At 34.5% G+C, this 16253-nt stretch overlaps 1 protein-coding gene across 1 annotated transcript in view; it reads right to left on the bottom strand.

The window, feature by feature from the left end:
* Positions 1-16253, bottom strand: part of TBC1D32 (TBC1 domain family member 32) — a 229217-nt gene that overhangs the window by 149834 nt on the left and 63130 nt on the right. The window contains exons 17-21 of the mRNA XM_007116575.3: positions 14423-14624; positions 13765-13847; positions 5605-5743; positions 2722-2809; positions 712-830 (exon numbers count right to left, since the gene is read on the bottom strand). Of these exons, the coding sequence (XP_007116637.2) occupies positions 712-830; positions 2722-2809; positions 5605-5743; positions 13765-13847; positions 14423-14624 (631 nt within the window). The remainder of the gene's footprint in view (positions 1-711; positions 831-2721; positions 2810-5604; positions 5744-13764; positions 13848-14422; positions 14625-16253) is intronic.

The raw sequence follows: 16253 nt of genomic DNA, 5'->3' as shown, positions 1-16253 counted from the left end.
ATCTGATCCTGGACTTTTTGTTTGTTGGGAGTTTTTAAAAATTGATTCAATTTTGTTACTGCTCATCTGTCTGTTCATATTTTGTATTTCTTCCTGATTCAGTCTTGGGAGATGGATAAATTCCTAGAAATATACAATTTCTTCTAGGTTGTCCACTTTATTGGCATATAATTGTTCATAGTAATATGATTTCTGTGGTATTGACTGTAACTTCTTTTCATTTCCAATTTATTTGGCTCCTCTCTTTTCTTGAGAAGTCTGGCTAAAGGTTTATCGATTTTATTTATCTTTTAAAAAAAACCAGCTCTTAGTTTCACTGATCTTTTCTATTGGTTTCTTAGTCTCTATTTCTGCTTTGATTTTTATTATTTCTTTCCTTCTATTAAATTTGGGTTTGTTCTTTTTCTACTTCCTTTGAGTCAGCATTTGTTGTTCTACTTTTTTAATATGTCTGGTGTGTATTGTTTATTAATTGAGAAAAATTATAGTAGGAATATCCTAAAAGAAAAACGTCCCTGCAAGACAATTCACAGGGAACACAGGTATTTGTCTTTAAGTTTATTTTAAAAATAAAAATTTAGAAATAAAAGAAAGAAGGGAAAAAAATTAGGAAAGGCTGCTGGTTGTAACTGAATATAGATTAAGGTCTGGATGAAGTAATTTGAGAGAGATATTTCAAATCTATACATTGTTAGTTAAATCATTTCTTACCTTTTGACAGCTTCGGTCAATAGGGTCCACTGGAGTAGATTTGGGATGGGTTACTCTAACATCATCTCTTCCACATTCCAGATTGGCCCATAATTCAGTTAAAAGTGCATTAATAAACCCTAAGAAGAATTTTACATCATATTTATAATATACTACTTCTTTGGATTATGGAGGAAAGACATAATTATCCTTCTGACAAGGCTGGTCCACACTGACAGAAGACATACTTGTATCCTGTATAACAAATAACCTCTAACCTTGGTAGAAATTATATCTGCTATTGTTAATATACGTTTATGATGCCTCATTATCATATAACTATGGAATGCCTAAACTCTCAAAGACTATTTCCCTAGAGGACTGAATTTTGAGCCCCAGTTTTTATCCTTTAGCCATTAACCTTTCTGAGCATGCTTTCCGGAAAAAAATAAGGTTTACATGTTACTCAGCAAATAAGCTAATAGTGAAATGCAGCCTGAAAGCTGGGGTGTATGTGTGCAAAGAAGGAGGTATCCTGGAGGTAAAGTAAACATCCAAAGAGCGTGTGTTCCCTTTCTTTAGTGTAACAATTTTTTTGTATTTCCATATGCTTAGAACAATTCTCCACTTCATACAACTCTATACAGTCTTTAAATTCTCCTGAGTCAGATACTATAAATCTAAATGAAAGTGATTATTAAGCCCAATTATCAAATTCCTTTATGAGGAATCAAAGCATATGGAAAGGTGCAAAACAGAACACCTAATCATAAATCAGTAAGTTCATAATAACACATTAGAGCAGAAAGGGTCCTCTGGTATAATGGAAAACATATAGGCTCTGAAATCGAAAATAGCAGTGTTCAAGTTACAAATCTGCCAGCTTGTTAGTTACATGTCCTTGAATCTTTTGACTTCTAAGAGCATCAGTTCCCGATTTGAAAGCTGAAAAAAGTGTTGCATTTGAGGGTTGCCATAAAGTATAAATGGGATGATATACACAGAGGTCCTAATATAGTACCAAGACATCAGAGGAACTCGAGAAGTGTTAGTCTTCCTTCCTTTGTCCTATGAAAAACTGCATTTAATCCTCTCAAGAAAAGTTAGATACTATGAGGTTTAGAAGCTTAATGACTTGAGCAACAATAAAATCTGGGATTGAATCCAGTCTTCAAATGCTTCCATTAATGTGTCCCTCAGTACTATAAATAAATTGGATTTTAAGTAAAAGCGTAAGTGGCTCAGCTTAGGACAGCTTCTGCAAGAAACGTGTTTCATAAGTATTCCAAATTAGTCCAGCCAAAAAATATTTAAGATACACTACAGAAAAATATTTACATTTGAGGAGAGAATCAATAGTGACCACTGATGTTATGATTCTTCACTTCTAAGACTTAAATATAATCACAGCATCTCTATTAGAGATTACATCTTGTCTCTGGTTCAGGATTCAGATAACCTTAATATACAATATGTTAAATCTCCCAATGTTAGAATGTCTTAAAAATCCAATCTGTAGTAGATAATATTCAATACATGCCAACTACAAACTCCAAAAATAGTGGTGAAAATTAAGTGGGTGAGAGAGAATCTTTCAAGAAAGGAAGAGAAAAAGGAATAAGAAAATGGCATGTATGTGTGATAACTATTATGACTGGAAATCTTTATTTATATATAATTCACTGAAACTGAGCATTAAATCCTATCAGATGCAATTATACCAAGAGAGGATGACAAACTTTTCATTTATAAGATGAAGGCTTCTTAAAGCCATCAAATATATCTCAGTTTAGGTCATTATGCACCATTGTTCTGAAGAAAGAAAAAATTTATATATATTTTTACAGAGAAAAAAAAATTCCTAGTGGGATTTCACAGAAAAGATAAAAAGGAAATCCCAATAACATTCTTTTACCTAAGGCCTAACTTGGGAAAAAGAACTTTAGAGTGAAATACCTGATACTTGATCATGGCAGTTAAATTTTGTATAGACTCGCTCATTATATTTAATTATAATTCTAAAGAACTTACCTGAACTTTGTAGTGCTATTGCACCTGCTGCTGTTGATGCCACTTGTGTAACCAGAACTCCATAGCCAAACTTTTTATGCCTGCTGATCTATCATAAATAAGGAATAATGAGAAGCAGGAAAACACAGCATGCTAATATTTTACTTACATGTTACATGTAGAGTTACTGATTTCTTTATTAAAATGCTGGACAGTCTAAGATAACAAGAGCAGAAAAAACTCCAACTATAACAATCAGTGAGTTAATACTAATGTAATATTTTTGATAATCTTGTTTCAGAGATCTAGGTTCTGGAACCAGCCCTAAAACTACGTTGCTTCATGACCCTAAACAGGTCACTATGTCTCTAAGTCTCTTTATATATAAAATAAGGGACTTTGGACCAGATGAAAACTCCTTCCAATTCTAATTTCTGTTATCTTACTATTTTATTCTTTAGGTTGGTTCTTTGATAATAAATTCTCATTAATTAATCTGTATTGACTGCCAGTTTTTTAACTGGGCTTTCAAATAAACAACTTTAAAAAGAATAATGGTATCTTCTTAAAAATGACGGTTTTAGAGGCAACGTGATTTCTTTCCCTAAAGAAGGAAGTTATATACATGCACACGCACACACAATCCTCATTTAATATACAGATTTCTAAACAACATTGTAGAAAACCTTAAATAATTTGTTATTTCACAAAGAATATCACCCATGTATTCATGGTACAATTCAGAAGTATCTCTTAGCAGAAATCAGAATAAGAAAATAACAAAGAGGTTATAAAATATTCCTCTTTCCTCAGACTTTATAGGTCAGCCTGATCTTAGACAAAGTGTTCGACTTCTAAATAGAGCTAACCATTTAGAATTTGTATTTTTCAACATTTCATTAAAAGGATAAGGCTATTTTTTTATCAAATTTTTAAAATATCAACTATACATTCCATGTTAAGGGCAAAAAAAAAAAAAAAGGCAGGGGCGGACTAAAAGACCATGGGAAAGAATTAGGTTTATTTCTTAAAATTTTTTGCTGCTCATCTCTTTATAAATTTCCCTTCCTTTTCCATTTTTATTACTCTTATTTTCCACTGTCCTTAATTTATTATCCATTAGTTCCTCAGTGGGATAACACAGAAGTAGAGCAAGATAAATGTCTATCTTTTTTCCCACTTGCCTTCTTCCATGACAATGGAAAAAACACCTTACTCATCAATTATCCCAAAGGACACTGCTGATTCAGATATCAGTAGCCACAGGGGTCTTCCAGATCAACACTAAATACTAAAAAGGAAAGGCAGAGGAAAACTTCAGAGAAGCTAGAGGGGCTTCACTAAACAAGACTTAGATTTCATAGACACTGTTGACACTAATCTGAGTTCTAGTATTACTGCCATCAATAACTACATGTGTGAACACAAGCAGATCATTTATAACCGCCTGGATCTCCAATTTCTCTTCAGCAAAATTAAGTCTAGTTGCTTTCTTACAAGATAACTGAGAACCTAAATGTTCAAAAAATGTCTTGAATGCTGTAAATCAACATTGAACTATTGTACTAAATTATATGGTTGTAGGTTACTGATGTCCAGGGAACAATACCTTCTATTACAACGAACAGTATATTACAAAGAAGACCAGATTGTTTTAAAATTTTTGAATATAAAAAAATGACATCTAGTCCTAGGTATATTATCACAACAGTAAAAAGCTATGTCTGCATGGTCTCAAGAATCTGAATGAGAAAGAAAAATATCTTTCAGTTGCTTGAATATTTTCAAAAATGGAAAGAAAAAAAAAGGGAAACCCAAATGGTTAACTAGTACACAAGGAGAAATTCAAACTCACCAGCAGATCAAAACACAATTTATGTAAACTAAAAGCCTGAAAACCTTCTATATTTGCTATAACTTGAATGTCTATCTCCTCTCAAAATTCCTATGTTGAAATCCTAAGCCCTGGAAGTAATGGCAGGAAGTGGAGCCTTTGGGAGGCTATTAGGTTGTGAAGGTAGAGTGCGCTCACAAATGGAATTAGTGCTATTAAAAAAAAAAAAAAAAAAAAAAAAAAGATCCCCAAGAGGCCCTAGCACCTTCTGCTAGGCTACAATAAGAAGTCTGAACATCAAGAAACAATAGCTTCCAGAGATAAAGGAAACACTTTTAAAAGCATATCTATGGGGCTTCCCTGGTGGCGTAGCGGTCGAGAGTCCGCCTGCCGATGCAGGGAACACGGGTTCGTGCCCCGGTCCGGGAGGATCCCACATGCCGCGGAGCGGCTGGGCCCGTGAGCCATGGCCGCTGAGCCTGCGCGTCCGGAGCCTGTGCTCCGCAAAGGGAGAGGCCACAACAGTGAGAGGCCCGCATACCGCAAAAAAGGAAAAAAAAAAAAGTATATCTATGATCCTAAGAAGCCCTGACGTCTAGGAATATTTACTGTAACAGCAAAATGATGAATATACCTCAATGATCTCTGTCTGATAAAGGGCTAAATTTATAGTAAATTTTATTTAACAGTACCAATAACAAAACCCCTCTACAAATATATTTATTTCTTCCAAAATGTGAACCCTAAACTCCCAATGACACATACACTTAGACCCAAAAGGTTTTTCTCCTGGAATTCCACCGAGTTTTAGTATACCCAGATGTTTGATATATTTATAAAACATCTAGATTAACTGAGTTTTTCAATTTCATCCAGTTGTTTCAGCCTGTAAAATACTCATAGATACCAACATCAACTCTCTAAAGCTTTCCTGAAAAAATATCATTAATGCTATATGGTTTTTTAATTGAGGTTGAATAATCTTTTCACACAAAGGAAACAGATAATGTTCTTAATGGCTTTTACAGAAAGGAAAGTTACTTTTGCCTGTGGCAGATGGTAATTCGCACCTGTAATTCTTTTGCGTATTGGTTGAACATAAATGTCACACATTCATTGATGGCACCTGTTCTTTGAAGAAGTTGTAGTCCTTTGGGAGTGGCAGCAAAATTTAGTAAATCGTCTAACAAAATCTCCTCCCAAGCCATACTGAAACAGGTAAAAAGAAAGGTATGAACATCTTTATTGTACTCAAAACTGAAAAAAAAAAAAACCAGCTTAATACTACTAACAATTAAATTTATAAAGTACACATTGGCTGCAAAGTACTCAAATGTTTAAAAATAAGATAAACATCATGGTTTCCTTGACAGTGAGTTGTTTTTCTTATTTCTTCTATCCAATAATTTTCCTTCACTAAATGAATCAAGTATTAACTGCACGTCAGCATTTTCATTACACCTAGATTCTCTCAACCAGGTCTTAATTTCATTCTGTTTTCCTATTATAATTCTGCTGTGCCTGGATTCCCCAAGCCCCAACTCTCCATTATTTCTATACTTTCTTTTCATTAAGGAGTATCTGTCTTCTGACTTTCTAAAGCATATCAGGCATTTTATCTTTATTTTCATTGGTTCTTAGTCTTACTTTTGGAGAATAACATTTTTTCTCAAAATACTTCTAAAAGGCCAGTAACATTCTCCAAAGAAAAAAAGAAAACAACTTGAAACATTCAGAAGACACACAGTAAATAGGAGAGTCAGAGCTAGCAATTTGGAAACACAGGAGAGGATATCAGCACTTCATCTGAAGTATCAGAAGTAAGAGAAAATTTTCTGCCCACCCTACTGGATATTCCTACTTGCCTAGAAAAAAAACTGGATATTAAAATAGGTCAAAATCAAATGTTTATAGGTACAGTGAAACAGAGCATGGAAAAGTGTGCCTTTTTTTGCCCAAGGAAGTTTCAGAAGTATGTTTTGAAACTGGTAAGAGATTTGAAATCCAGAACTTTTCTGATCAGAAAAGGAACAATCAGTACATGCTGACACATATCGATCAGTGATTGCACAGCAATGGCCAAAGATATAACCATGTTCAAACACAAAATAAATATCCCTTGGACAAAGAAGTAGGACTAGTTCTGAGACAAATGCAAGCAATGGAAACTAAATTTGGCTCCAATAGGATACAAAGGACTCAAAGAGTTGCATATGAGATGTATGACCAGCGGTAAGCTCACTGCTTAAGATTCATGACTGGGTAAGACTACTAAAAATAATATATGCTAACTAAAATTAAAATATATAATTTATATACATAAAGAAAATATATAAACAAAATATATATGTATAAAACTGACTAAAACTGGGGCTTTTGACAAGCCATAAACCTAGGGAGACTTGAAGATACAGAGAAAGCTTCATTTCTAGAAATGAGCAGATAATCAATTCATCTTCTAACTTTTAACAGTACATGCAATATCCTCATCATCACCGACAGGAGCTTCAAAATGCCAATACAATGTTTATTTAAAACACAGGGGTAAAAGAAAAAAACATAAAACTGCTGGACAGGGAAGAAGGAATATAGAAATAGAAACTGGGGGAAATGAGGGAGGGCAGAAGGGAGGAAAGTAGTGAAGGAAAAAAAGACTCATTTTTAAATGGACTTGCAATCAAACTTCAAAAGACATCTAAAGCTAAGAGCCAGTAGAATCAACATTCGTTAAATGAATCCATTCCAGCTGAAATAATTTACAAATAATGAGTAGCTTTATTTATGATACTCAAAGGAAATTTTTTAATCTTCCATTAAAACTGAAGCAAAAAGCAGAAATGAAAAACAGGTAGATATTAAAAAAAAAAACCCATTGGAAATCTTGCAAGTATTTGTTTAAAAACCCACTTAAAAAGCAAATGGGGGGACTTCCCTGGTAGTGCAGTGGATAAGAATCCACCTGCCAATGCAGGGGACACGGGTTTGAGCCCTAGCCCGGGAAGATCTCACATGCCGCAGGGCAACTAAGCCCGTGCGCCACAACTACTGAGCCTGCATACCACAGCTACTGAAGCCTGCACACCTAGAGCCCATGCTCCACAACAAGAGAAGCCACCGCAATGAGAAGCCAGTGCACCACAACGAAGAGGAGCCCCCACTCGCCGCAATGAGAAAGCCCGCGCGCAGCAAGGAAGACCCAACACAGCCAAAAACAAATTAATTAATTAATTAAAGAAAGCAAATGGGAAAACTCTCAGCCACAAAGAATTATTGAATTGAATGGTAGCTAGATAATAAATGTTTGAGAAAACAGATGAGACAGAACATACTAAAAGGTTTCAAATACATCTAGTAAAAGCTTCAAGAGAATTGAAGAAATATTTGAAAAATACTAAGAATTTTCTAGATTTGAAGAAAGATGCCAGTCCAGTCTATCAATCAAAAGAACATTCAAAGTACCAAGCAGGAGTTAATCAACTATACTCCAAAATAAAATAAAAATTAAAAAAATAAAAGGTATCAAGCAGGATAAACTTAAATCACACAGAAATAGCAAACATCCCAAAAAAGAAATTAAAAGCTATGAGAGAGAAAAGATATGACCTATAAAATAAAAGTGATTATACTAACAGGTTTACCAGTTACTACTTATTCTAGAAGACAGAGGAGTAAAGCCTCAAATAATAATAAGAAATGATTGTCTATCAAAACTTTTATACCCAGATAAACTACCATTTGGAGGAGAGAGAATGTGAGCCCTCAAAAGCTGTGGATGGGGTGGGGGTGGTTTGTGTGGGCTGGAAGGAGAATAGCTACTATCAGACACAGAAAGATAAGGACAGTTTACTACCCTCAAACCGTTAAGAACAATTAAAGGATAACTATATTTAGAAACTTATTATGGAAAAAAGTGAACTTATCAGAAAGAACAGCCTACAAGTTTCAACAAATGGCGTAAAATAATAAACATGTCAAAAAATTTAATATCTGTGAAGAAATAAATCAGGTGATTAAAAAATATAAAACCAAAATTCTGGATAACTATAACAAGAGAGAGTCATGGAGTATTTAGAGGAACAGCAACTGGTCAAAGTATGCTAAACACCATAATGCTTTTCAAAACATAATATAAATACCCAATTACTTCTTACTTTCTTAGAAAAATATATGGTTAAATATGTATATTGAGAATTTAGGAACAACCACTTAAAAAAAGAAACAGAACAATGACTTATAAAGTCAAAACCAAGGGAAAAACAGGATAAAATTTATTGATCTAAGATAAGGCAATAAAGGGAGAAAAGCAAAGAAAATAGAATAAAAATAGAAAGTACAAAATAAGAAAATAAGCCCCAAATATCAGCATTGCAAAAATGTAAAAAACTTCAACTCATCTAGTAAAAAAATAGAGATTGTCAGACTGGATAAAAATTCAAAATTTAGGGCTTCCCTGGTGGCGCAGTGGTTGAGAATCCGCCTGCCAATGCAGGGGACATGGGTTCGAGCCCTGGTCTGGGAAGATCCCACATGCCACAGAGCAACTGGGCCCGTGAGCCACAATTACTGAGCCCGCACGCCTGGAGCCTGTGCTCCACAACAAGAGAGGCCGCGATAGTGAGAGGCCCGCGCACAGCGTTGAAGAGTGGCCCCCGCTTGCCACAACTAGACAAAGCCCTCGCACAAAAACGAAGACCCAACACAGCCATAAATAAATAAATAAAATTTAAAAAAAAAATTCAAAATTTACTGCTCTGAATGATAGGAAATAAAGAGATGAAAAATATATTTTGTGTTAACAGGCTGACCCAACCTCCACCTAAACTCCTTTTTCATCAACTCCCATCCAGCAAGAAGTGGCCATATAGCAAATCCAGTAATATGTTCACAAAAAATGTTAATGAGAAGACATTTCTTTCCTAAATAAAAGACAAAGCATCATGAAAAGAAGCCATTTGTCTCTACAACCTTTTTCCTCTTCAAAAGCAGCTGTGAGTCTAGAGGTTAGCCACTGTGCAAACTTGAGGGCAAAAAAACCCCTAAAAGACATTAATAATGAAAAAGAAAAGGAGGCTGGGTCTCAAACCACATCAGTAAGTCAATGCCTGGATAGTATTCCATGAGACTTCTTGCTTTATGAGAAAAAGAAAGCCTTACTGAGCTATCTGCAATCAAACACATTCTTAACTCATGTACTCTGCAAATACTAACTAAAGCCAAGTATATTTAACAATATTAGTAACATAAGGATAAAACTTAAGGCAAAGCAGTAATGAAATACTGTATAATAAAAAGTTCCCAAGAAACAGTGAATTATGTTCCTAATAGCATAAAATATAAGTATGTAAAACAAAACCCCAGAATTACAAAGAGAAATGGACAAATCAATTTTTATAGTGAATGACTATACATATGCAGACAAAAAAATATTGGTGGAAATATTAAAAACTTAGAATCTCTCTACTTCCAATAAAAAACATAAAATAGTCTTTTCAAGCAAGGACAGATTTTTGTTTTGATTGACCCTGTACTACAACACAAAATCTCAACCAACCTAAAAGGATACATATTATGTAATCTATGTTTTCTGAAAAGAACAGAAATGAATTAGAAGTCAACAGTAAAATATAGTAGTAAAAAAAAAAAAACAAACTATGTTTGGAAACTTAAATGTATTCCAAATATTTCATGGATTTAAAGAGTAAAATCAAGATAGAAATTTCTCAATATTTATGAGCTTAATAATGAAAGTGCTACATATCAAAATGTATTAAAGTTAGAACGGCTGATGTAGATTCCTTCTTTTAATATCCATTCTCAATCCCCTTTCACTTGCTTTCCTGTACTACTAAAGTGAGGGAAGGAGAGAAGATAGAGGGAAAGAGAACATTAGCAAAATCAAAAACTGGTCTTTGCATAAACTAATGAAAATAAATTGGTGGGGGGGCAGCAAAAAATGCTAAGAATCAAAAAATGAGAAATAACTAGAGCTAAAGAATTTCTTTTAACATCACAAGAATACTTTGTACAAATTAACACCAAAAAAGTAAATATTAAGATTAAAAACATGTTTTTTAGAAAATATAGCAAAAGTCACTCAAGCAGAAATAACAACCTTGAATGAACTATTAGCCATTAAAGAAATTGTTTTTAAAAAGTCTACCCCGACTCCCCGCAAGTAAAAACACAGGCAAAAAACTTACAGGTTGTGTCATGATTCTGGGAAAGTTAATATACTTTAGTTTATCGTTTCTCCTATTAACCTAGCATTTAATTCTCTCTTCAAATTATACTGAAGACACTCAATGTTTCAAAACAGAAGGAAGATCTAAGCTACTGAATTTATCACTCTTGGAGAACCCTCCCCCCAGGACAATAGGCAATGATCACACTGCTTTATTAGCTTATGAGAACTCCATTTTTTGAATGGTTAGATATTATAGAGTGTATAGTATAGACACTCTCATGGCAATTAAGTTTTAGGTGTTTATTTCTTTGGGATCATAGGCTGTTTTTGCAGATCAAAGATTCCCCCGTTACTTCAACCTCTAGTTTTACCAAAGGTCCCTTGGTAATTGGGTGGGGCAGGTTGGGCATCATTGGTTTGTGATTACATTCTTCTCTACAGTCACCCTAAAGATGGCCCCTAAGTAATTTGCAGTCACTGCAATCACCGATATCAAACTAGCCTCATAGAAATTTCATCCGGGGTTGCATTTCAAAGTCTAGATTTAAGACATACCCTATGATGACTACACAGCAGCTTCTATCTTCTCTATAGTATTGTAAGCACCAATAAATGAAAGGATGGAGAGGAAATCTCCAACATATACTGTCAGAAAATAAGATCAAAATGCCTAACATCAGTCTGTCAGAGGCTCAAAAATATAGATTTTAACAACTTACTCTTCATTTTACCCTACTCAGTAAGACTAAGATCTCAGTCTTATCACTGTCCTTATTTAGAAACTAGTGCCTGGTGGTAGAGGAATAAGATCAAAATGCCTAACATCAGTCTGTCAGAGGCTCAAAAATATAGATTTTAACAACTTACTCTTCATTTTACCCTACTCAGTAAGACTAAGATCTCAGTCTTATCATCACTGTCCTTATTTAGAAACTAGTGCCTGGTGGTAGAAGAAGTGTTATTCATTCACTAATTCAACCAAGCTATCAAGCACATGCTACATGCTGGAGACAAGCTAGTCTAGTTAACTGGCCAAAATGATTTTATGCTCAAGTTTTACCAAACTACAATGGAACAAATAATGCCCATCTCATACCAACTTTTCAATCAATGCAAAAGATACTCAACAACTCCATGAGATCATTTGATTCTGATGACAAAAATGAAAACAGTTCTATTTTATCAAAAGCTCTTAAACCTTTGTTTCTAAGACAGTAATATCAAATACTGAAGGAACCTCCTTTTCCTCTAGCATCAAGTTTACACATGGAGCACATTCCCCAGTTCAACACTGCTTGCCTCTCTCCACCTAATCACTCTCACTCCTCCCCACCGAAGAAGGGACTCAGGAGATTTGTAGGATGACCTAGGCATGATTGGCTAGGCAATGCCTCTCCCCTAGTCCACCACTTCTTTGTGACCCAGCTACCTGTAGGAAGCATACAGTCTGCTTGGTTCTACTACGTAGTTAAGTTTGATCTTTGTAAGCTCTGCCTCTGGGGGTGATGGAAGCCTATCCACTGCTGATAGTGAAAGAAGGGTAAATCTGTCTAATTCTTCTGATCTTGGGAAGCCTATGTTATTCAGTGTTTTGATTTCCTTGACTTCTTTATTTCTATTCATTGGTTCACAACACAGGAGAGAAGGAGTGACATATAATTTACTAGTTCCCTCAGACTCTAACATCAGAATCTAAAAATATTACTGACAGTAAAACGTGTTAAATACATTGAGTATGTTCCCTCTCACTGCTAGTCTGTTGACCACACTATCTCTTCTACCCGAAGTAATGTTCTCCCCTTTTTAGACAGTTAATATCCATGTATCCGTTTTAACTTCGTTTAATAACAACAACTTGGGGAATTTCCCCAAGTTAGCTCCCAAAGGACCCCCCCGAATGACCCCTATATCCATGTATCCGTTTTAACTTCGTTTAATAACAACTTGGGGAAAGATTTCCCCAAGTTAGCTCCCAAAGGACCCCGAATGACCCCTATCATAAATTTAGCATGCTACATTGCCGCACTGTATTAACTTATTTGTTTTTTACACTACACAATAAGTTCTCTAAGGTATATAGGTATACTCAGAACTCAGCAAAGTACTTGGTCCAATAAATCGCTGAATGAATGAGTAGAAAATGAACCATGAATGAAAACGATAAATCATAGATCAAAGAAAACAGATCTAGAAATTACCTGAAAAATGAATTGCAGCAACATTTTTACTCAACCCCTCATGCAAAGAAAAAGATGGCAGTTGATTTAAGTTTCACAACTATACCAGAAAAAAAAGCTATAACTGATTTTTAGAAAATTAACTATTTGTTGAACGATTACATCATTAAGGAAATGTAAAAGGCTTTGACTTTTTTGTTTGTTTTTGAGTTAAACTATGCCTACCTAAAGAAAAATAGTGACTTTTTAAATTTCTCTTAACTAAACATCTCTTAAAGTTCTAATTATCTTTGTAGATTACGCCAACACTCAATTAAAGAGACTCCAGGAATACATCACCAGATCTTAATTTAAAAAATATATATATATATATTCCCTATTAATCTGATTCCATATCCTACTGATATTTGTGAAAACAACATGGAAACATCTAATTTAAAAAATTACTACAAATACTGATTTAAATAATTATCCAATGCCAAAATCTAACTAAAATGTACCCCACACATTTTGGAAAGTTATAGTTTAAATGTAAATGGACTTCACTGGCATTTGAAAACATTCTACTTCTACTGAATTTCCAATTTTAGTATTTGATAATTCTCCAAGTTTTGTGGAAACACTACAACATGTCACATTTCCTAACCCAAAATGTAAATACAGGTTGAAGTATAATAAATATTGCTATTTTTTTTTTCTTTTAAAAGGTACAAGTATATATGATTGCTAAAGTTCCTCCTAGGTGTACTCTTCCTTGAACCTATATATTATATATATACATCTAGCTTCCTATGTTTTTGCCACAGTATTCTATTACATTTCTCATTTTGAAATTATTTCAGCAAATGTGAAAAAACAGATTTACTTACATGTTCTGGGATTCCTGGCTTATCGAAGAAACAGAATCAGAACCCTGTATTGGAGTAGGAATTCTTTCTGATAGCAAACTTGTCTAAAATATAACAAATTTACATTTTTTTTTTTTTTACTGATAGTGTTATTCATAAGCTCTCATGCAACATTTTTATATTTGACTCAATGTAATTAAAAATTAAATTACCTGCAAATTTTAAGTTATTTGATTCTTAACTATAATGTATTTCATAAATGAAGCATATAAATGGGGTGGGGGGAAGATATTGACATATATGTCAAATATACTATATTTAACTGTTGCTACATTATGATCTCCAGTGTATGCAACAAAAACCCAGCTATCTGTAAAAATTGCTCAGTAATAACTTCCAAAGCGTCAGTCTATGCAGAGGCAATTTATTCAAAGGCCCTCCTTTCAGAAGAAAAGACTCTGTAGTGCTCAGTTAGGTCGTAGAGCTTTGTGCTATGGGGAGAGGAGATACTGAAGTCATGTTGTGCCAAATAAGAAAGCACTATGTTCCCTGGACTACTGTGGTGCTAAAGAAGTCATATTTGCTCCAGTAAAATATTTTAACTGTAGTATGATATTACAATAGTGACCATATTTGAAATAAAGATTTGAGGAGAAGAAAAAGTTTGAAAAATACTTACCTTCTTCCATGCCTTTGCTATAGATTCATGCAAACTATAAGGAATTAAAACCTGCAAGCCTTCACATGTACCATATATTTGACGACACACCGAAGTAAAAGCTCCTTTAACCGCAGGAAACATTCCCGATCCAGAAAAAATAGAAATATCTTCATCAAGAACTTTTTTCGAAAACTGGGCAATTATATGAGCACCTGTAGGACTAAAAGATGATACCTAAAGCAATGTACTTCAAGTGACCTAATCTGACTGAACTGCTTTTCTCTGCATGGGTATATCACTAACTTGACTGTTTAGTAGTTAGTTTGAATTTTTTCTTAATTCTACTTTTTAACTTTAACATTTAGTATATGAAACAGATACATGATTCCTAAGTTAAACCTAGGTACAATCAAGGAATAATCCCAGATGTCTCATACCAATACCTCCCGATCCATATACTTCTTCCCTTCCTCTAAAACTATTACTTTTCAGCTTATTCTTTTATCATTCCCTTTTGAAAAAGCAAATATAATTGTATTCATATTCCATTCTACTATAAAAAAGGTAGCATTCTAAACATTCTTGTTTTGTTTTTTACTTCATATATTCCAATGATAATTCTATAGCAGTACATAAAAAATTCCTCATCCCCTTTTTACAGCTGTTAAGTACTCCTTTGTATAAACATAATTTAATCAACTAGCCCTTGTTGTTGGACATCTGAGATGTATTCAGTTTTTCGCTAATAAAGTTAGAAACTCTTCACCACTGCACAATGAGGATTCAGAAGAACTAACGTTTTATGCTTTATCTGTTTAACTTCAATGTGAGGGAGACGCTTTAAAAAAAATCTAGAAATCATAAGGATAATGATTGGGAAAAACGACTACATACAGTTAAAGGATGTCTACACAGCAGAAAAAACTTAAATAGAGAAGTGATGGACAATAAAAAGAAACCTTAGAACTCATGACAAAGGGTTAGTCTTCATAATTTTGAAAGAATTGTTATATATGGATAAGAAAAAGACTTCCAGGTTAACTATGTCAGACTGAACACATACATTCACATCTGCTCCCTCCTGAAATATTAAAATGCAAAAGTAAACAAAATTTTCAGAAGGCTCTTGCAGCCATCAAGAACAAGGAGAAAAAAAGGATATGATAGTAACAAAGTTTGGAACCTAGAATAAAAGAATAATTCAGGGCTTCCCTGGTGGCGCAGTGGTTGAGAGTCTGCCTGCCGATGCAGGGGACACGGGTTCGTGCCCCGATCCGGGAAGATCCCACGTGCCACGGAGGGGCTGGGCCCGTGAGCCATGGCCGCTGAGCCTGCGCGTCCGGAGCCTGCGCTCCGCGACGGGAGAGGCCACAACAGTGAGAGGTCCGCGAACCGCAAAAAAAAAAAAAAAAAAAAAAAAAGAATAATTCAGAGCCTAGAAAAACTGAATGATCAGACACAGTGTAGAAAATGGAATCAACATGATTTCATAGAACCTCTCAAAAAACTCAAATTGGTGGCACCAAAAATCTCTATAATTGGGGGTACAAGTGGGACTTAAAATAGAGATGCCTGAAACTCAGTTTAAGAAGGAATTTGACCTCCAGATTCTTTTCACATTCCATGTAGTCACCCCTGTACCTCTTGGAAGTTAGGCAGAGATTAAAACTGATAGCAAGCAGCACAGGATTTAATCAAGTTTTATATACTAAAGCTTGAGACCCATCATCTTTTGCATTCAGTGTTCTTCTCTCACTAGGCTTATACTCTCTTCAGGCAGCTAACTGTAAGAGCCTTCTTTATGGACTCTGACCAGAACAAAGACAAGACTAAAGATATTTACATTAAA

The sequence above is a fragment of the Physeter macrocephalus genome, chromosome 10 (assembly GCF_002837175.3).
Source record: "Physeter macrocephalus isolate SW-GA chromosome 10, ASM283717v5, whole genome shotgun sequence".
NCBI lineage: Eukaryota > Metazoa > Chordata > Mammalia > Artiodactyla > Physeteridae > Physeter > Physeter macrocephalus.
Note: the sequence above shows the minus strand (reverse complement) of the source record. Positions and strands in the feature narration are given on the sequence as shown.